Genomic DNA, 21,062 nt, shown 5'->3' on the forward strand with positions numbered 1-21,062 from the left:
AAAATGCCGCCCTCCTTAACGTGCCGCCCCTACACCCGTGCCTAGTGGACCTATATGTAAATCCGCCACTGAGTAGGTCAAAGATTTGTGGAGTTATTCTGTCATTATTCACACTTCATATCTATCCATACAATTTCTTTTTCTCAAATCTGCTACCATTTCGACTTCTGTATTAGATCTTAGACTCTATTCTGATTCATTGCTGCTTCTGGGGCCTAGTATCTTTATTATGATTGTACTTTCAAATTATTTCTAATTTCTCGAGCTCTCCCTTTGTAGTTAGTTTAAGAGGTTTTGCTGCATGAAGTATTTCTGGTGTGACTAGCTGTTTCTCAGTATTTCACATTTATGTTGCAGGATAAAGATTTTTAAAAATAATTTTTCTTGTTATTTGATAGGCCCTCTACATTTTATGTGTTTCAGTCTACATACCTGTCTTTCCCTTCAAGTTGTTTCATATCCATTCTCCAACTAGGCTTCTCTTAGCAACTTTATTTTTACATGAAAGCCTGTGTTTTGATTTACTTCTCTACATATTTCCAACAAATATTAAGAACTTATCACATTGTACAGCCAGCTTTGAATACCATCCTCATACAAATCTGCCGCGTTATCATAAATTTCAATAATTGAAAGGTTCTGTAACAATTGCATGAAGCACACTTCTTGACATTTAAGAGCAATGGGATGGTACGGAACTTGGCGAGCGCTTTTTAAAGATTGCTGACGATGTGGTACAGAAACATGACGAAAAAGTGAGAGAGAACGGCCACTTTACGATTTCGACGTTATGGATGATTTTCCTCAAGTGCTAAGAAATAAGCTTTATGCAATTAAACAACGTACTTTAGATATTGTACTGTTATTTATTTTCAGCTTTTGGGGCGCGCTACTGTGCATTCACTTTTACTAATACAGGTACTACTTTTACAGCTCTTCGCCGGCCGGAGTGGCCGAGTGGTTCTAGGCGCTGCAGTCTGGAACCACGCGACCGCTACGGTCGCAGAGTTGAATCCTGCCTCGAGGATGGATGTGTCTGATGTCCTTAGGTTAGTTAGGTTTAAGTAGTTCTAAGTTCCAGGGGACTGATGGCGCCAGAAGTTAAGTCCCATAGTGCTCAGAGCCATTTGAACTATATTTTTTTACAGCTCTTCCTGTAAGTTGTGCCTGGCAACCAGGAAGGAAATCATCGAGTTCGGGAACGGAAACTGAGTAAGATCTGTTTCCTGGTACACAGCTAAACGGCATCGCTTTAGTCACACAACATATCAGAGTGAGCTGGGCGTCATCAAACACAATTACTCTCGGTAAAACAATACCAGAATTTTTGTAGTCACTGTCAGAGAGGACTCACAAAGATAAGCAAGACATAGCGTCTCACCAACTTCGACGATCTTAGCTATACTAGTCGAATGCCACTCGGAAGTAACTTCTGTGGAGGGCTCTGCTTCGAAAAAATCGGAGTCAAAGAAAAACATTCAGGAAATTTTATCCTGCGTTCGTACATCAGTAGTTTTGTTATGATCGTGATGATGAGTATGTAATCTGTTGTATGTTTGCCTGCTCCAGTGATGTGCACTCCCTCCCACCCCCTATCTGCTATACTGTACCAGTGCAGGATGGGGCGACGTGCACAGTGTTACTGCTGGCGGGACGTGGGCATCTATGGATTGCACTACTGAAGTAAGAAAACGCCATACATTGTAGGCGTTATGCAAAAAAAATTGTAGGCGACTTGCCTACAACAAATAATTGCATAGCCGTCCGGTATAATGAGTTAACGAAAAAATATTTATTCGCAAAAACTCACAATGAGAAGAAACTAAAAAACAACAGAGAAGAATCAAAAACTAGGAGACTCTATAGTCTTACGGCAAAGATATAAAACAACACATGACAAAAAAAACTTTCGCGCACTTTTGATATCACTTTGCAGCAGACATGAAAAATATCACTGCCACACAGGCGCCCCCCCCCCCCCCCCCCCTAAAGTGCGGAGTCCCAGGGATATCTTGATACTTGAATTTTATTCGACGTCCAGCTCTGGTGTGCGTCGGGTGTCTCGGGGGCGGTGACGTTGTTGTTTGTGGTGGTGATTCACCTGTCTCGGACGATGTACTGAGCGATGTTTCGGTATGCTCTGCGTCCATCATGTGTTGATGCACAGGCATGGTGTCAGAGGTCGGAGAGGGTAAAACCCTTGACACGTTCAATAGATACCTTTGTCAGAACACCATTGTACATTATGTCCACGGTATGCTTCTTTCTACTCAGCACCTGAAATGGGCTCGTATATGGTGGTTGTAGAGGCGATTTGACTGAGTCTGTTGGCAACATTACGTGAGAGCAATTGTATAAGTCTTTGTGTACAAACACCTTACGGTTGCCATGGCGAGAAGGTGTCGGGCAACGTATATTTGTGCATTGACGTTTTAGCTGCTGCACCCAGTGTGTGAGGCCCTCTGATTCGCGTAGTGAGGTTGGTACTAAATAATCTGCAGGAATCCGTAGCGGCTCGCCGTAAACCATCTCGGCAACTGATGCACCAATATCGGGTTTGTGAGCTGTCCGCAGGCCTAATAACACTTATGGTAATGCTTCCGTCCATCTCTCTTGATGACACATCAATGCTGCTTTGAGTGTTCTGTGCCATCGTTCGACCATACCATTACTGGCAGGGTGATAGGTAGTCGTGTGGTGGCGTTGGAAACCACACATTTTGGATAGCTCGAGGAACAACGTAGATTCGAACTGACGTCCTTGGTCAGTTGTGACATGAAGGGGGCATCCAAAACGGGCAACCCACGTACACAGAAACGTCTTCGCAGTAGTTTCGGCTGAAATATCGACTATTGGAGTTGCTTCTGCCCATCTTGTGCACCTGTCTATGGCCGTAAACAAATATCTGTAACCCTCTTACTGTGGGAGAGGTCCAACCAGGTCCACGTGAACGTGTGCGAATCTAGCATAGGCACCTTGAAAATCTTCAATATCAGCACGCACATGTCGTCCTACTTTACCTTGTTGACAAGGAATGCAGGAACGTACCCAAAGGCGCGCGTCTCTTTTCATAGAAGGCCACACATGGCGGTCTGTCAGCAGCTTCATTGTAGCGTTGGCTCCTGGGTGCGAAAATGTGTGGACACCGTCGAATGCCGTCTTGCGCAATATTTCTGAAATGAATGGTCTCGGTCTGCCTTGAGAAAAGTCGCACCACAGCTTCAGCTTGGAGTTAGGCACCAGAATTTGCTCGAACTTCAGACCTGTAGACGGGTCGTTTAAAAGCTGTCGTAGCTCTGCGTCCTTGGTCTGTTCCATTGCAAGTTTATCATAGTCTATAATTTCTGAAATCCCGCAAATACGTGAAAAATAGTCAGCCACTAAATTTTCTGCGCGTCTTAAATGGCGTATATCTGTCGTGAACTGACTTATGAGCTCAATATAACGGAACTGTCTTGGTGAGCACTTATCACTGGTGTTTTTAAAAGCCGATGTTATGGGTTTGTGGTCTGTAAACACAGTCACTGGTCTAGCCTCTATTTGTGGGCGGAAGTATCGAATTGCTTCGTAGATCGCGAACAATTCTCTGTCATACGCGCTCCACTTCTGTTGTGCAGTCTGTAACTTTTTAGAGGAAAACCGTAGTGGTTGCCATTGCCCTTCTACACGCTGGTGCAGCGCCGCCCCAATTGCTGACTGGCTCGCGTCTACAACAATAGCTAGCTGTGCGTAGTTAACTGGGTCAGCGAGCAACACTGCTTTGCTGAGGCGTGCTTGAAGATCATTAGATGCTTTGTGCATTTCTTGTGGCCACTTAATTATTCGTCGACCTTTGGCGTCGCGTCCCTTGAGTGCATCTGTGAGTGGTGCTTGCACCGTAGCCGTTGCTGGCAGATGACGTCTATAAAAATTTATTACTCCCATGTATCGTCGTAGCTCTTGGTAGTTTGTCGGTTTCGGGAGGGCCTGTATCGCCGCGATCTTCTCTGGCAAAGGCAATATACCTTCTGACGACACAGTATGGTCGAGGAAAATGACTTGGTTCTTGTGCATAACGCATTTATTTTCGTTTAAAACGACTCCGTAGTCAGATAGACGCTTGCGAAGTCGACACAGATGCTGTTCATGTGTTTGACTATCCGGAGAGAAAACCAAGATGTCATCAAGATAAGCAAAGCAAAATGTTAATCCCTTTATCCCCTCGTCGATAAAACGCTGCCAAGTCTGTGCTGCGTTCTTAAGGCCAAAAGGCATAAATAAAAACTCGAATAATCCAAATAGTGTAATCACTGCTGTCTTCTTAATATCTCTTGGAGCCACCGGTATCTGGTTGTATGGTTTCTTGCAATCGAGGACGCTAAAAATTTTCGCGCCGCCCAAAGCACATGCGAAGTCCTGTATATTAGGTACTGGGTATCTATCTGGAATGGTTCTTGAGTTTAATGCTCGGTAATCCCCACACGGTCCCCATGATCCATCTTTCTTACGTACTAAGTGTAGGGGTGAAGACCACGGACTGTCTGAACGGCGAATTATTCCCGACTGTAACATTTCCTCGAATATCGTCTTTGTTTCTGTCAATCTCTCTGGAGCGACTCTACGTGCACGTCGTGAAACTGGTTGTCCTGGCGTGGTACGAATATAGTGAACCGTACTATGTTTAACTTCTTTTGTGTGTCTGTCAGAACATCTCCGATTCTTCTCTTCGTCATGTAGCTCTTCGGCTACAGGGTTGCCAATCGCCAGTAGCTTCTCACAAGTTGTATGCCCTTTGGTGCTTGATATTGCACTGTTGTCCGTCAGATTTAACAAACGTTTTCCCTGTAAGTCGACCGCCAACTCGAAATGTGCCAGAAAATCAGCGGCCAAAATAGGTTCTGATATACCAGCTATCACAAAAGACCAGGTAAACTGTTTGGAAAAACCCACATCAATCTTGCACACTTTACATCCGTACGTGTTAATCACCGAGTTATTCACTGCCTTCAAACGTGGTTGTATGTCTTTTTCGTTCAATGGCGCATGGCTGACAGGAAGCAAACTAATTTCTGACCCGGTATCCACCAAAAACCTTGTACCCGTAAGTACGTCTGATACATACAATCTTTTCGAAGCGGGAGGCATATGTATTGACGATTGCTGTCGCTGACATGAAAACACTGCACTGTTTCTGTACATACCTTGGTTGTCTGAGTAGGCGCACGGTGATGTGCATCTTGTAGCATCTCTCCCAAAACGTTTATGGCACCAACACACCTTACGCTCGTCCTCTTGTTGACTTCGTGTTTCACGCCCAGCCCGGTCTCTCGTGCGCTTAAAGATAAATTGTGGTCGCTGTACCGTGCGTAGCTGCGCTCGCAAATCCTCAATTGCAGTTTTTAAATCTCTAATTTCGTCTGAACTTTTTGTTGTTTGTCGCGTTGCGACCGCGGCACAGTTTACTGTTATGTCGTCAGTTTGGTCTTGCTGGTAATGGTAGTTACCGTACGTGGCATCTGTCGACGTCATTGCGACTGTTGCAGTAGGCTCGTGCGTCTCGTAGATTCTCTCTGCAGCGAGCACCAGTTTGTCAACTGATCTTTCTTCGTATATAGCTAACGTAGTTCATACTTGCGTTGGTAGCTGTTGTTGCCATACGTGGAGTAACAGTCTATCAGAGACTGTCGAACTACCTACCAGGCTGTCTTTCTCTTGGTACAGTACTTGTTTGACTCTGATGTCAACTGACTTCACACACCGAGAAATTAATTCTTCTTTCAGTCTACAGTATGCTCCTTCTGTAGGCGGGTTCACTATAATGTCAGATATCAAAGCCGAGGTCTGATGGTTCAAATTACTTATCACCAAGGTGAACTTCTCGTGATCACTGACTATTCTTTGTTGCAGAAATATATTTTCCATTACCGCGAACCATGTGTGTGGCTGAGAAGACATGAATAGGGGCGCCCGTAATTGCAACCGTTGAGTTGGTGAAGCGTTGAAACTAGCGGGTAGTTCCATTGCTTTTGCTTGCTGTGGTTGTGCTGCAGTAGTCCCAGATTCCGATGATGTTGCCTTGCTGGTGTGTGCCATGGTTGTTGAACCAACGTCATTCCTTTGGTCCGGTATATGCTTGAAGTTCATATCTTTCGAAATATGCAACTGTAAAGTTTCTATCTCATTCTGAAGCCTATGAATTTCTTCCGTTATCGAACCGTATCGTTTTGCCGTCGTCGTTCATTGCTTTTGCAGTTAATGTTCGACGTAGCTAACGAAAGATTTAAAGTTCCTTAATCGGAGGTCACCAGTTATGTAGGCGCATTGCCTACAACAAATAATTGCATAGCCGTCCTGTATAATGAGTTAACGAAAAAGTATTTATTCGCAAAAACTCACAATGAGAAGAAACTAAAAAAACAACAGAGAAGTAACAAAAACTAGGAGACTCTATAGCCTTACGGCAAAGATAAAAAACAACACATGGCCAAAAAAAAAAAACTGTCGCGCACATTTGATATTACTTTGCACCAGACATGAAAAATATCACTGCCACAAATTATTTATGTTTAACGTAGCTATGCTCACTGATACAAAAAGATATTCCATCGCTTATTTTACACTGTTTGGGGTATACTTTTCTTTTTTTCTTTCTTTCTGCAGTATCCTAAGTTCTTCCTTACGGCTCAAGCTATATCCATATCAAGTTTCATCCAAATCCGTTCAGCAGTTTAGTTGTGGAAACGTAAAAAACCGACTTACTTTCACATGTAATAATATTAGCATGGATTAAATACCTTGAGGATTATATAAGCATTATATACATTACGTTGAATCTTGTAGAACATATCAACCTATGAAAGCACTTTCACAAATATGATATAGTTCTACCGTCAAAGAGTAACAAGCTTTTTCAAAGGGTATACATGTGTGTTTCCCTATGTCGCATTACAGTTTTCAAAGGAGGAAAAAACTGTAAATTACAATATCTTTCTTTTCCGTCATGTGATTTTGATGAAATAAACCCCTTGCCTCACGTTACCGGTGAAAACCCCACGAGCAGTCGCCTTGTACCCCAGAGGTCAGCAGACACGATGGTTTTACAGTTGTATTCTTAGTATAGATACAGATAACATGCCTACAATCTGGTAGTTCCCGAGAAGACCAAGAACAAAATATTTCAGTTGGATGAAGATATGCCTACGCAGATAGCCACTCGTGTAGCATGCTGTTTCTGGGATTTAGCGACGCATGCCTGTTCCAGATCAAATCCAGCCAGTGGATTGACGACGATGGCTGTTGTGCTGGCAGGTCTGGATGTGGTTTTAGGCGGTTTTCCACATCAGACAGGGTGAATACCGAGCTGGTACCCAAGTCCTGCTCAGTTACACAACCCACTAACGTTTAGAAAACGTTAGCACACTTTCACATGGGATTAAACTACATGCAGACAGTTGGGATACATGAATTCTGTCCCGCAGAAGAAAGGAATGGCAACAGAAAGGCCATCAGCCCTCCCCCTACCATTAACATTCCTAAATCCAGTAATTAACGAGCTGACGCCCTGACGATACGGCATAAGGCCAGGAAAGAGAAGGGGAATTGGCTGAAGGTATACACTTTTCAAAGCCATGCATTATTTCCTTACCTTCTCCTTGACTGTCTCTTTGGTCGAGTCCATTCTTCCAATAGCGTTCCCACACGTGTTGTATGCGGTGCCTTCGTTTCCACAGAAATATTCCTTTCCAAGTGTGCTGTAGAAGCTGCCATTTAATGGTTTCACGTTATTCCACATATTTGTGCTTTCCCCATAATGATATGAAACGTTGCGGCACATTTTCTAGAACTTTATATGAATAAATGTGCTATGAAGTCAAGCGTTACGATGATAATGCCTCCTTTAGCGTGTTAACTGAATTTAACAATGCTCATATATTGGGGGACAGACTGAAGTTCCTCACCTACATTATCACTGAGTTGCGGCATTCAAAGTTAAACAGAAACATAGTGAGATTATTCAATATAGAAAACACTGAATACAGAGAAACTCTTTGAGTACGTGAGTGCTGCTTACAATGCCACATTACAGTATGGGAAAGTGTTGTAGCTGGAGGAGATATGTTTCCTGGCCGATTTTTCAATCTAGTGACTGATTTTATTATCACATGAAGAACCGCCATAAGCACTTTCCCGCCTTTTGTACTCTTTTTGTTGTGGGGCTTGAGGTCGTATTACGTGCAGCGTTTATAAATACTTGTATGACGAGTTCTGCGTATTTAAGTTCTGTATAATATATTAAAGCTACGAGTATTTGAAACGTATTGTAAACTCTTCAGTTATAAAGTTTTATTGCGAGCATAGTGCTGTATCCTTTCAGACCTAATACATAATGTATGGACGTTTAAGTCATAATTTGTCGGTTGTGCACCGACTTGTACTTTTAAATGGAAGGAGGTATCCTACCATCAAACTCTTGGTGTTTACAAATGGACTGAGTTTCTTTAATGACTTAACAGTTTTCCCTCTCTCGAAACCGTAAATTTGTGTTAGTTGCCAATAGCTTCTATTTCAAAATGTTTTAAGTTGTAAATGTTATTTATTTTGACGATACTTCCTAATTTGATTTCACTTACTGATTATTTGTGTATAGTGGAGTAATAACACGACACGCAGATTGTTAAATACACTGTTCACAAGATTTCCTCGATTGCAACACTTTTAAATTTGAATAGATTATTCGTTCTTAGGTACACAAATTGTACCTTGGAAGAGTTTCTCACAAATGGGAAAAACTCATTTTTCTGGAGCTATTTTTAGAATTTCAGAAAAAGACTGCAGCACACGTAAAGTGGATGGCATCATTTCAAAGTGGAGTAAGAAAATATATTAAACTTCTGTTACATGTCTGGCTAGAAGGGAAAATCCGAATGTGAACCTGTGATCTGTTTGGGGAAACAAGCTATATAGGAATGCAAGAGTTCATGAGGTTCGAATGAAATAAACAAAAATGACAGTTTCCGTAACAAAGATATATTTCTGACATAAAGGGAAACATATTTTCTGCAACAATTATAGTGATCAAACATAATAACGATTGCTTTTGCAGTCTCTTTCAGTTTCCATTGTGGAAACGCCACATAGGTTTAAAACTCTGATAAATAACTTCTAGTTTACAGTTAATTGTAGCTGCTTCTATTAAATGTTGATTTGCAGCAACAGAAGCATCACAACAACAGTGTCACATCACGTTGTCACATGTGAAAATACGTCTAAAAAGGATGATGTCTATAATTTTGCTACATGATGTGAATAGTGTATCACTAACAGGCAGTAACACAGAGACAAGAATCCACAAACAAACACACACACACACAAACACACACACACACACATGCGCGCGAGCGCGCATTATCCACGGCGTCGTGTGGTGGGATCACAATGAGTAACAACAGCCTGAGACCACTGGATGCGCTTCACAGACCCAAATAATTACGTTCGTAAGATCACACGCGAGCGTAAATGCAGTGTCAGATCCAGACGGCTTAATTGTGTGGCGTACTTGTTTGTTACGTCAGCGTGCTGAATCGTCGTTTCCTGTAAGTTTAATGACCTCTGATATACAACTGAATAGCCTCTTACAAAGTTCAGGGCGAACAGCGAGCGCTAGGTAGAGATGCTACAACAATTTCCAAACATTACACCAGAAGGTTAGGTGCAGTACACTTGGTTTCTACGCTGCAACATATACGTCCGGCTGTGCAGTGATTTTCTTAGATTAGTGTTTTCATGGACATGGGGTTCACGGGATTTCGGAGTGGTTGTCTTCCCCTCGGTCCTTCGATTGGTCCTCAACTAGTTTTTTTCTTGTGAGGATATCTTAAGGAAACTGCTGGTACAATTCAAACTAAAACCACTCCCGACTTGAAGAAAGAAATTCAGCGTTGTGATATTTCGATTCCTCATTAAATGTTGCAATACATGCTTAAGGACTTGCAAAGTCGTATTCAATGATGTGAGTTGCAAAATGGAGCCCATTTCTACAAGTTTTGCAATATATCCGTTTTCCCCTTTGGACGTTGTTACTTTTTGAATTCGCTGTAGCTGCAATGTTGTTTCCTCCTGCACAATACCGATGCGCTCTTAACGTTTTTCCATTATATATATGATGCGAAATCGTCCCATTGCTATGGCAATAGTCGTAGAAGAATATCATGAGGATACTGCACTGATGTCACTATAAAATCGTACTTCATTGTTTTCTGACGCCCCGTGTACTGTAGGAAGAAGGACTCGCATTTCCCGCGGCGCATTTCGAACAGCCCTCGGTGGAGAAAGCTCAAAATTCATTCGTGAGCATTTGATGTCTTTCTGATTTATTCTAAGCCACTAAGCACTGTGTTTTGCATCCATATTATCTGGCGTTTCTGGATCAGCTACATGTTGAGGTTTTGGAGATTGCATCTTCGACGTACTGTGCTGAAAACTGTTTTTGTACCAACGTGCCTGATTTAGTAAGATTACTGTTCGGACAGACACTATCTTGATGAATACTGTATGATGCGTGAATTTCATATTACTTTGATATTTAAAATGTCTTTAGACTTTAATAGTGGTTTCCTGTGTATTCTGTAATGAATCGAGAAGCGAGAGATAAATCATTGAATCCCTTTGGTTCTCGGCTATTTCTCGCTTTGAGATTATATTCCAGAAATAGAAGGCAATAATTTTATTAAGGTGGTTGACGTACGTTATAATGAACTCCCTCTGTTAACTGTCTTGTCGCCCGCAAGAGGATACAGGCCTCATTAAAACTATTGTCGGGCCAGAATGTTGTGAAGTGGGGACGTGAGAATGCTTTTCACTTTCGCAGGGCCACTACTGTCCTAGTAGTAGAGTTTCTGGCGCGTAGTTTACCGCCCTTAGTGAAAAGTAATACCTCCCACATCTGGCGTTTCGTTAGGATCTGACCAGATTACATTTAAAACGTCAGTACCTCAACGCTGTCAGATGTCTGGCTATGCTGAGACTTTCAAGGCTTTTCAGATTTCCGCGTTCAGCTAATCTGTACAGCGTGTATCTTTGCCAGTTGACGTTTAGTCCACTTTATCGTTCGCTCTAGCTTCATTACGGGCTCCACATTTCTTTCCAAGTTTGGTCTACAGACATCGCTCAGACACTGTTCTCACCCAGTGACAAAGCGACAGAGCGTTAAGGAACCAATTACTGGCACTTGAGGCTACTTTAATATTCATTACTCTGTAGGTACTTCGGGCGGCTGCCACTTATGTTTGTAAAGCTGCACTCTGACTGTACGTGATGCTCCTGGATGTACGTTGTTGAGTGCTGTTTGTTGTCTCATCTCCATCCGGAACATGTTCTATCGGATTCGCCATCAATGCTATTAGTAATACTGTGGCTCATTAATCCTGCCAGTAATCAAAAGTCCTTTAGTTTGCTTTGTAAGCAGAGCAGTTTTGTTTGCTGCTCCGGCAAGCTAACACGGACAGGCGGCGGTAATACAGTCTTCACGGTAGCACTTCACACACTGCATTGTCTATTCTGATGGCGCCTCTGCACGCAACTCTACTTATCTGAAAAGCGCGAAGGAACTTTTTCTAAGTCGGTGCAGGAACTGATCGGCTGGAGATGAAATTATTGCGCTGTGAAGCCGGGAGGCAGAATCCTGAACCACGGCGTCGAAATGCACACCCGTAGCACGCCTTAGCCCCGGTGATCACTCCTGTAGCAAGTGTCGTGGGAGTGAAGCGCGTACGCAGTTGGCTCCCTCAGCCACTCACATTACAGTGGCATTCGAATACATCTCACTCAAACGGGTAAACTCGTCTCACGATTGCGGTGCTCAACTAGTTCGTAAATGTGGCCTGAGGATGGTTCAAACGGTAGGTGGTTTCTTGATGAATGGGATAATCTCCGTCAATAAGCCACCCCGTCAACTTCTCCGTGCCATACACACTTGAGCGACTAATGCATGGAACGTATATTACGTCTGTATGATAAGGAACGTGTGCAAGTATTGGGGCCAAGTACTTTCAGCCAAGTTTCCCACTGCCAGCGCACAGTGGTTAAACGGCGCCGCTCGGAAGACTGTGACCTCGCGAGCCCGCCGGCCACAGCTAGGATCACTTTGCCCGTCAGTCGCAGCTCACTCGGGATGTGCAGGAACAGAGTGCCGGCTGGTTCTCCAGCGCTGAGGCGGCGCTACCTCCAAGGCCGGGCGGCGATTCGTAGCGCCGCGAGCCCCAGCGGCAGCAGGGAGGCGGCTGTAGCGGGGGCGGAGGCGGCCACGTGGGCGGCGGCGGCGGCTGCTGCTCGGGGGCGGCAGCGGCGCAGGCGCAGCGGCGGCAGCAGCAGCAGCCGCGGCGCCGCCCCCGGGCCGCAGCCCGCCGCCCACGCCAGCAGCGCCGGCTCGCCCTCGGCGTCCACGTCGAGCAGCGCCAGGCGCGGGTCGGGCGGGCAGCCCGCCGCCCCCGCCGCCCCCTCCAGCGTCAGCCTGGCGCGCCGCAGCCGCAGCACCGCCCCCTCCGCCACGTACCGGCCGGACGCCACCGCGCGCCACGAAGGACCCGGCGCCGGGCATCGCACCTCCAGCTGCAAACAACAACGCCATACAGCTGCCTCTCTCCCATGCGTACCACATCTAGAGCTACATGATTATAGCTACATGATTACTCTGCAATTCACAGTTAAGTGACCTGCAGAGGGTTCATCGAAACTCATTCGAGCTATTTCTCTACCGTTTCACTGTCGAACAGAGAACAGAATCATTCGATGTCAACGTCTTCCTAAGAAGGAGGGAGCAAAAAAAAAAAAAAAAAAAAAGAGAACCTTGGTGATTCGGATGTCATTAGTAGAGCCAGCCTCAACGAAAAACGCCTTTGCTTTAATGATTGCCACCCCAATTCGCGTATCATATCCGTCTCACTCTTTCTCCTATTTCTGGGTGATATAAAACAAGCTGCCCTTCTTTGAACTTGTTTGGTCACCTCTATCAATTCAATCTCGTGCGAACGCCACAGCGCAAAGCAGTACTCAAGAAGAGGGTGGACAAGCGCAGTGTAAGAAGACTTTAGTAAATCTGTTACATTTCCAATTTAAGTTACTCGTAATTGTAATCCCTAGGAGCTTAGTTGAGTTTTCAGCCCTTAGATTTGTATGGTATATCGTGTAATTGAAATTTGAAGGAGTCTTTTTAGTGCTGATGTCGATGACTCCACATTTTTCTTCATGTATTGTCAATTGCCTCTTTTCGCACCATATAGATACCTTGTCTAAATGATTTTGCATTGAGTTTTGCTCCACGAATGCCTTTACATAACGGTAAATGACAGCATCATCTCCAAACAATCTAAGAGGGCTGATCGGATTGTCTCCTAAATCGTTTATGTAGATCATGAACAACAGAGGGCCTATAACATTTCCTTGGGGAACGCCAGATGTTACTCCTGTTTTAGTCGATGACTTTCCGTTAATTATTGCAACGGTAGATATTACTCCTGTTTTAGTCGACGACTTTCCGTCTATTATTATGAACTGTGACCTTTCTGGAAGGAAATCACGAACCCAGTGGCACAATTGAAACGATACTCTATAGGCACACAATTTAATTACATGTCGTTTGTGAGGAACGATGAATAAAACGTTATCGGTTTTCCAGCCGCGTCAATTCGAATAAAATCCTCGAGCTTTCGATGGCCATCTCCGCCATCTTCGTCAGGAGTTCACTGACTGCCGGGGCTGCTACGGTTTCTCGCTTATATAGGCACGATGACATCATCAGCAGCCAATCAGATCGATCCAATGTAACGCACGCGCGTTAGTCGACCCGGGCAGCTAGCAGAGCTATCGCCCGTGGCAGCACCAGTGACGTCAGGTGGCGCCAGGGGCAGGCACCACGTTTGAAACTACCGCTCCCACGTTGCGCATCTGTCTCTGCTTTCTTTCCGTGTCCATTGGATCGATCTGATTGGCTGCTGCTGGTGTCATCACGCCAATATAAGCGAGAAACCGTAGCAGCCCCGGCCATCCATAACGCAGATTCCTACACCTTTTTCCCCTCTGCCGGTGTGCCCCAAGGCTCCGTCCTCTCCCCCCTTCTGTACCTTTTGTATACGGCGGAAATGCCGCCGCCGCCAGCCCCCGTCCACCTTCTCCAGTTTGCCGATGATACCGCCTTCCTTGCCATTGCCCCCACCCTGCAGCGCTCCCAACACCTTCTCCAATCCCATCTTGACCGGTTCACCGCTTGGTGCAACCAGTGGTTGCTCAAGGTCAATCCCTCCAAAACCCAGGCGATCATTGTAGGGAAAACCACCCCTTCCTTCCGCCTCCTTGATTTCTACATCACCATCTATGGCCGTCCTATCGCCTTCACTCCCACCCTTAAGTACCTTGGCGTCACCCTCGACCGTCGCCTCTCCTGGACTCCCCATCTCCAGACAATGCAAGCCAAGGCACATTCCCGCCTCCGTCTCCTCAAGCTCCTTTCCGGCCGTACGTGGGGTCTGGACCCCTCCACCATCCTCCACACCTATAAATCCCTCATCCGCCCTATCCTTTGTTATGCCCATCCGGCTTGGATCTCCGCCCCCCCTCCCTTTTATAAATCCCTCCAAATCCTTGAACGCCATGCTCTCCGCCTCGCCTATCGCATCCGTCTCCCCTCCCCCACGCGGATCCTGTATGATCTCATCCCCTTCCCCCACATCCTCCTTTTCCTTGAAAGGATACGGATCCTGTACACCTCCCATAAACTTGATCCTCCTCACCCGCTCGTCTCCCCGATCCTCTCCCACCCCCACCCGCTGCCGCGCCTGTATTCCCACGTCCCGACCGGTCTCCATCTGTCCACCCTCCTTACCCTCTCCCAAGGTGGCTTCCGCCAGCTCCCTCTCCCTGATGATGTCCTCGTCCCCTCCATCTACCCCTCCTATCAACTTTGACCCTGCCCCGCTCCCCACTTCCCGTGTCCTTTCCTTTCGGCACCCTCCCTCCCTTCTCTTCTCTTCCCTTCTTTTTCCATCTCCCTGTCCCCTCCCTTCCCCCTCTTCCCCCGGGCATCCTCTCCCCCTTCTTCCCTCCCCCTATCTCCCCTGCCCGTGGCATCTCTGCTCTCCCCTCTCGCTCTCCCACTCCCCTTCCTCCTCCTCTCTTGGCAGGTCCCCGGACTCGCACACCCATAGTGAACATTTGCGCGCCGGAGATCGTCGCCTTCTGTGTCTCGTGTGTGTGACGTCGTATAGTGTTTTTGGTGTCCGCCATCCCACTCCTACATTCACTTGTGCCGTCGGACTCATCAGTGTTTTGTGCACCGTGCCAACGTGTTTTCAGTGTTGTTATCGTCACATGTGATCGACTCCGTGTTTTTTGTGTCTCTGTGTCCTCTCTCTTTTGCCCGTCACTTTGTTCCTTGTCATTCACCATTTTTTATACTCTTGTAAAACGCTATGGCTGAAGAGCGGCGTAGTGTGCCGCTGCCAGCCTACCTGAGTTGTACAGGTTTTAAAATAACAATAAAGTAAAAAAAAAAGAAAAAAAGCAGCCCCGGAACTCCACTCCAGATGCTATCCTTTCCTCCCCTAACCTCCTCAGCTGCATAACGGTGGACGTCCTGGAGCCTATTGGTAGCGACCGTCTCCCTGTCCTCCTCACCGTTTCAGACAGTCGTGGCCCCCACCCCGACCCTCGTAATGACCCTCCCCCAAAGTACGTCCATGACTATTCCCGTGCCAACTGGGATACCTACTGGGATACCTGCTCCACCCAGGTCGATAGCCACCCCTTCACCTACCACCACCCTGAAGATGTAACCCATGCCGCCTCCTTTCTCCAGCAGACCTTGTCTGAGGCCGTGGAGGCCCACATCCCTACTGTCGCCATCCATCCCCACCGTCCTACCCTACCCCCACAGGCCGTCCTCCTCCTCCATGAATCCCGCCGTCTCTACCGTGCCTTCCTCCACATGCGTGACCCGGACACACTCCAACGCCACCGGCAACTCCAGCGACACATTCGAAATTTGCTCACGGATAAGAAACGCCGGGACTGGCGACAGACATGCACCCGTTTAAATGCTATCCTACCTATAAACTCGTCCAAGTTCTGGTGAGCCTTCCGTCACCTTACTGGAACTAAACCCTCCCCCTACTATCCTCTTCTCCATGATGATCACCCCTTCCCTGACACCCTTGCCTCTTACCTCTCCGATGTCTTTTCCATCCCCGATGATCCCCAGTTCGATTACTCCCTCTTCCCGGATGTCCGCGATCGAACTGACACCTCTGTCCCTCCCCTCACACCTGATTTCCAGTACTTGGACAACATTGCACACACAGAACTCAATGCCCCTATCACTACACAGGATCTCATTGCTACACTCCGCACGAAACACCACTCCTGGTCACGATCGTGTCACCTACCGTCACCTTCGTGAAGCTCCTGTCTCTTTCCTCTCCACCCTGGCCAGGCTCAACAATGTAGTCCTGTCCACCGATTACTACCACGACCTGTGGAAAACCTCCCGTATCCTGATGTTCCTTAAACCTGGTAAACCGCCGTCCGCCGTCTCCTCCTACCGTCCCATCAGCCTTACCTCGATCTTCAGCAAGGTCCTGGAATCTATCCTCACCCACCGCATCCACCAGCCCCGCCTCCATCCCGTTACCCAGTGTGGCTTTCGGCAGTCCTTCTCTTCAGACGACCTTCTCCTTCACCTCACTCATTTCCTTTCTGAACAGCTTAATTCCCGTCGCTCCGCAATCTTCCTCTCCCTGGACCTCAAACGTGCTTATGACTGCGTATGGCATTCCGGTCTCCTCTTCAAGCTCCAAACCTTCGCCCTTCCCATTAACTACGTCCGTCTGATCGGCTCCTTTCTCTCCCACCGTCCTTCCTACGTCACCACCCATAACACGGATTCCTACACCTTTTTGCCCTCCGCCGGTGTGCCCCAAGGCTCCATCCTCTCCCCCCTTCTGTACCTTTTATATACGGCGGAAATGCCGCCACCGTCACCCCCCGTCCACCTTCTCCAGTTTGCCGATGACACCACCTTCCTTGCCCTTGCCCCCACCCTGCAGCGCTCCCAACACCTTCTCCAATCCCATCTTGACCAGTTCACTGCTTGGTGCAACCAGTGGTTGCTCAAGGTCAATCCCTCCAAAACCCAAGCGATCATTGTAGGCAAAACCACCCCTTCCTTCCGCCTCCTAGATTTCTATCTCACCATCTACGGCCGTCATATCGCCCTCACCCCCACCCTTAAGTACCTTGGCGTCACCCTCGACCGTCGACTCTCCTGGACCCCCCATCTCTGGACAATCCAAGCCAAGACACGCTCCCAACTCCGTCTCCTCAAGCTCCTTTCCGGCCGTACGTGGGGTCTGGACCCCTCTACCATCCTCCACACCTATAAATCCCTCATCTGCCCTATCCTCTGTTACATCCATCCTGCCTGGATCTCCACCCCCCCTACCTTTTACAAATCCCTTCAGATCCTTGAACGCCATGCTCTCCGCCTTGCCTATCGCATCCCCTCCCCCATGCGGATCCTGTACAATCTGATTCCGTTCCCCCACCTCCTCCATTTCCGTGAAAGGATACGGATCCTGTACACCTCCTGCAAACTCGATCCTCCTCACCCGCTTGTCTCGCCCATCCTCTCCCGTCCACACCCGCTACCGCGCCTGTATTCCCACGTCCCACCCGGTCTCCATTTCCCCACCCCCCTTACCCTCTCCCAAGGTGGCTTCCACCAGCTCCCTCTCCTTGATGATGCCCTCCTCCCCTCCATCTACCCCTCCTACCAACTTTGATCCTCCCTCCCTCTTCCTGTGTTTGCTCCTTTGGGCACCCTCCCTCCCTTCTCTCCCTCTTCCCTCCCTCCACTTCTCCCCACGCCTCCCCCGGGCTTCCCCTCTCCTGTCCCTCTCCTCCTCCCCCCATCTCCTCAGCCATTGGCATCCTTTTTCTCCCCTCTCCCTTACCTCACCCTTCTTCCCCTTTTGGCAGGTCCCCGGACTCACACACGCTAAGTGGACATTCGCGCGCCGGAGATCATCGCCATCAGTGTCTCATCTACATCTACATCCACATTTATACTCCGCAAGCCACCCAACGGTGTGTGGCGGAGGGCACTTTACGTGCCACTGTCATTATCTCCCTTTCCTGTTCCAGTCGCGTATGGTTCGGGGGAAGAACGACTGTCTGAAAGCCTCCATGCGCGCTCTAATCTCTCTAATTTTACATTCGTGATCTCCTCGGGAGGTATAAGTAGGGGGAAGCAATATATTCGATACCTCATCCAGAAACGCACCCTCTCGAAACCTGGCGAGCAAGCTACACCGCGATGCAGAGCGCCTCTCTTGCAGAGTCTGCCACTTGAGTTTATTAAACATCTCCGTAACGCTATCCCGGTTACCAAATAACCCTGTGACGAAACGCGCCGCTCTTCTTTGGATCTTCTCTATCTCGTCCGTCAGACCGATCTGGTACGGATCCCACACTGATGAGCAATTCTCAAGCATAGGTCGAACGAGTGTTTTGTAAGCCACCTCCTTTGTTGATGGACTACATTTTCTAAGCACTCTCCCAATGAATCTCAACCTGGTACCCGCCTTACCAACAATTAATTTTATATGATCATTCCACTTCAAATCGTTCCGCACGCATACTCCCAGATATTTTACACAAGTAACTGCTACCAGTGTTTGTTCCGCTATCATATAATCATACAATAAAGGATCCAATGACTTGTAATGGTACAAGGTACCCCCCGCCATGCACCAGACGTTGGCTTTCGGAGTATGTACGTAGATGTGGATATAGATCCCGAATGAGGCGAGCAGCAACAGCACGGCACGATAAAGTAGTTTGGGTAGGCTACGATCCTGGCGATGTCGATTTCCGACACGTACTCCTGGACATGAAATAAATTCGCAATTGCGAATGTGGACAATCATCAGCTGTATTATGGAATGACGACAATGAAAATTTGTGCCATAGCGGGATTCGAACCCGTATTTCCCGCTTATCGCGAGCGGTCGTCATACCACTTGGCTATCCTGGCACATGCATGGGATGGCGATTCGATGGCTTGCTCCTGGTAGTCTCCAACCAATGGCGTTGTGTTGACATGGGAAGGCTTCCGGTCGAGATTGTATACCAGTCAGGTTCCTTTCAAGTATGCTGGTGCGATAGCACCATATTTAGCTAAGGTGTGGAACCGCTCGCATGTGTGCCGTCATGTTTAGTGTTCAGTGTTCACCGTCACACTCCATCGTTCACCAGTGCCATTGACATCTTCAGTGTTTGTGCTTCGTGTCAACAGTTTGTAGTGTGGATTGTCATCGAGTGTGAACGGCTTCATGTTTTTTATGTTCATGTGTCTACTGTTTTTTCCCCGCCGTTTTGTTCCAGCCCGTGTGTCTTCTCCGTTTTATCATTGTACTATCTTTGGCTGAAGAGCGGCGTATTGTGCTGCTGCCAGCCTACCTGTTCTACGGGTACTAAAATCATAATAAAGAAACAAAAGCAGCCCCGGCTGTCAGTGAACTCCTGACGACGGTGGCGGAGATGACCATCGAAAGCTCGAGGATTTTATTCGAATTGACGCGGCTGGAGAACCGAGAACGTTTTATTCATGTATGCCGTGGCGAAAGACTGTGAGGAACGATGTAAAAAGTCTTCTGGAAATCCCCTGTTGATAGCACTCATTACTTCGTCAGTCTAAAGAACTAGTTGTGTTTCACAAGAACGATATTTTCTGAATCAGTGTTTCCTACTTTTTAATAAATCGTTTCCTTCGATGCTATTCATAATGTTTGAGCTTAGTATGTGTTCCAAAATCGTATTGCTGATCGACATGAGTGATACGGATCTGTAATTCAGCGGATTTCTCCTGTTTTCTTTCTTGGGTATTTCTGTGACTTGTGCAACTTTCCAGTCTTTGCGTACGGATCTTTTTACGAGCGAGCGGTTCCACACCTTAGCTAAATATGGTGCTATCGCATCAGCATACTTGAAAGGAACCTGACTGGTATACAATCTCGACCGGAAGCCTTCCCATGTCAACACAACGCCATTGGTTGGAGACTACCAGGAGCAAGCCACCGAATCGCCATCCCATGCATAGACTGCCGTTAACATGACAGCACAGATGGGTGCAATTGCAACAGTGCCGTGCCTGAGTAGCATGGAAGATTACGGAGTGGCTCTAATCAAACAATGATACTCTGTTCTGTAGTGCCAGTAATCACACGATTCTGTACAGAATTGAAATCCCACGTATGACACCGCTTGAAACCTCTGATGCCTTCAGAAATGAGTCAACGTGTTAAATATATGACGTTTATAACGTAAGCGAGAAATTTTTTATAAAAGGTTTGAAATTACGTTTAAAGTTTGTTGGAAGTCATAAATTGCTCTCATTACTGAACACTGGCGTAGTATAGGCTGGGTGATTTACGCTGTGTTTTATTCAAAAGGTAGTTTCCACACATCTCTACATCTACATCTATACTCCGCAAGCCACCTGACGGTGTGTGGCGGAGGGTACCTTGAATACCTCTATCGGTTCTCCCTCCTATTCCAGTCTCGTATTGTTCGTGGAAAGAAATATTGTCGGTAGGCCTCTGTGTGGGCTCTAATCTCTCTCATTTTTTCCTCGTGGTCTCTTCGCGAGATATACGTAGGAGGGAGTAATATACTGCTTGACCCCTCCGTGAAGGATGGTCTCGAAACTTCAACAATGTTTGTGACGTCGTATCTCCTGAACATGTGTCATACAATGATACAACTTTGCAGACATACACGGATCAGCCGAAACATGATGACCACTGCCCACAGCGATGTTGGATGTCGCCTGGTGGCGTTTTAGGCACGTGAAGCGGCAACAAAAGGATGTAAGCGGAGCAGACACGGACGGGAGGATCACCCAAACGAAGATATGGGCTGCAAGTAGGGAAATCCATTTGAGATAAGCGACTTTGACAAAGGGAAGATTATTACTATACACTACTGGCCATTGAAATTGCTACACCACGAAGATGACGTGCTACAGACGCGAAATT

General features: G+C 46.9%; 1 protein-coding gene across 1 annotated transcript in view; it reads right to left on the minus strand.

The window, feature by feature from the left end:
• Positions 1-549: 549 nt before the first annotated feature.
• Positions 550-21,062, minus strand: part of LOC126412583 (uncharacterized) — a 474,286-nt gene continuing 453,773 nt past the window's right edge. Inside the window, exons 6-7 of the mRNA XM_050082234.1 lie at positions 12,433-12,585; positions 550-639 (exon numbers count right to left, since the gene is read on the minus strand). Of these exons, the coding sequence (XP_049938191.1) occupies positions 550-639; positions 12,433-12,585 (243 nt within the window). The remainder of the gene's footprint in view (positions 640-12,432; positions 12,586-21,062) is intronic.

The sequence above is a fragment of the Schistocerca serialis genome, chromosome 7 (genome assembly GCF_023864345.2).
Source record: "Schistocerca serialis cubense isolate TAMUIC-IGC-003099 chromosome 7, iqSchSeri2.2, whole genome shotgun sequence".
NCBI lineage: Eukaryota > Metazoa > Arthropoda > Insecta > Orthoptera > Acrididae > Schistocerca > Schistocerca serialis.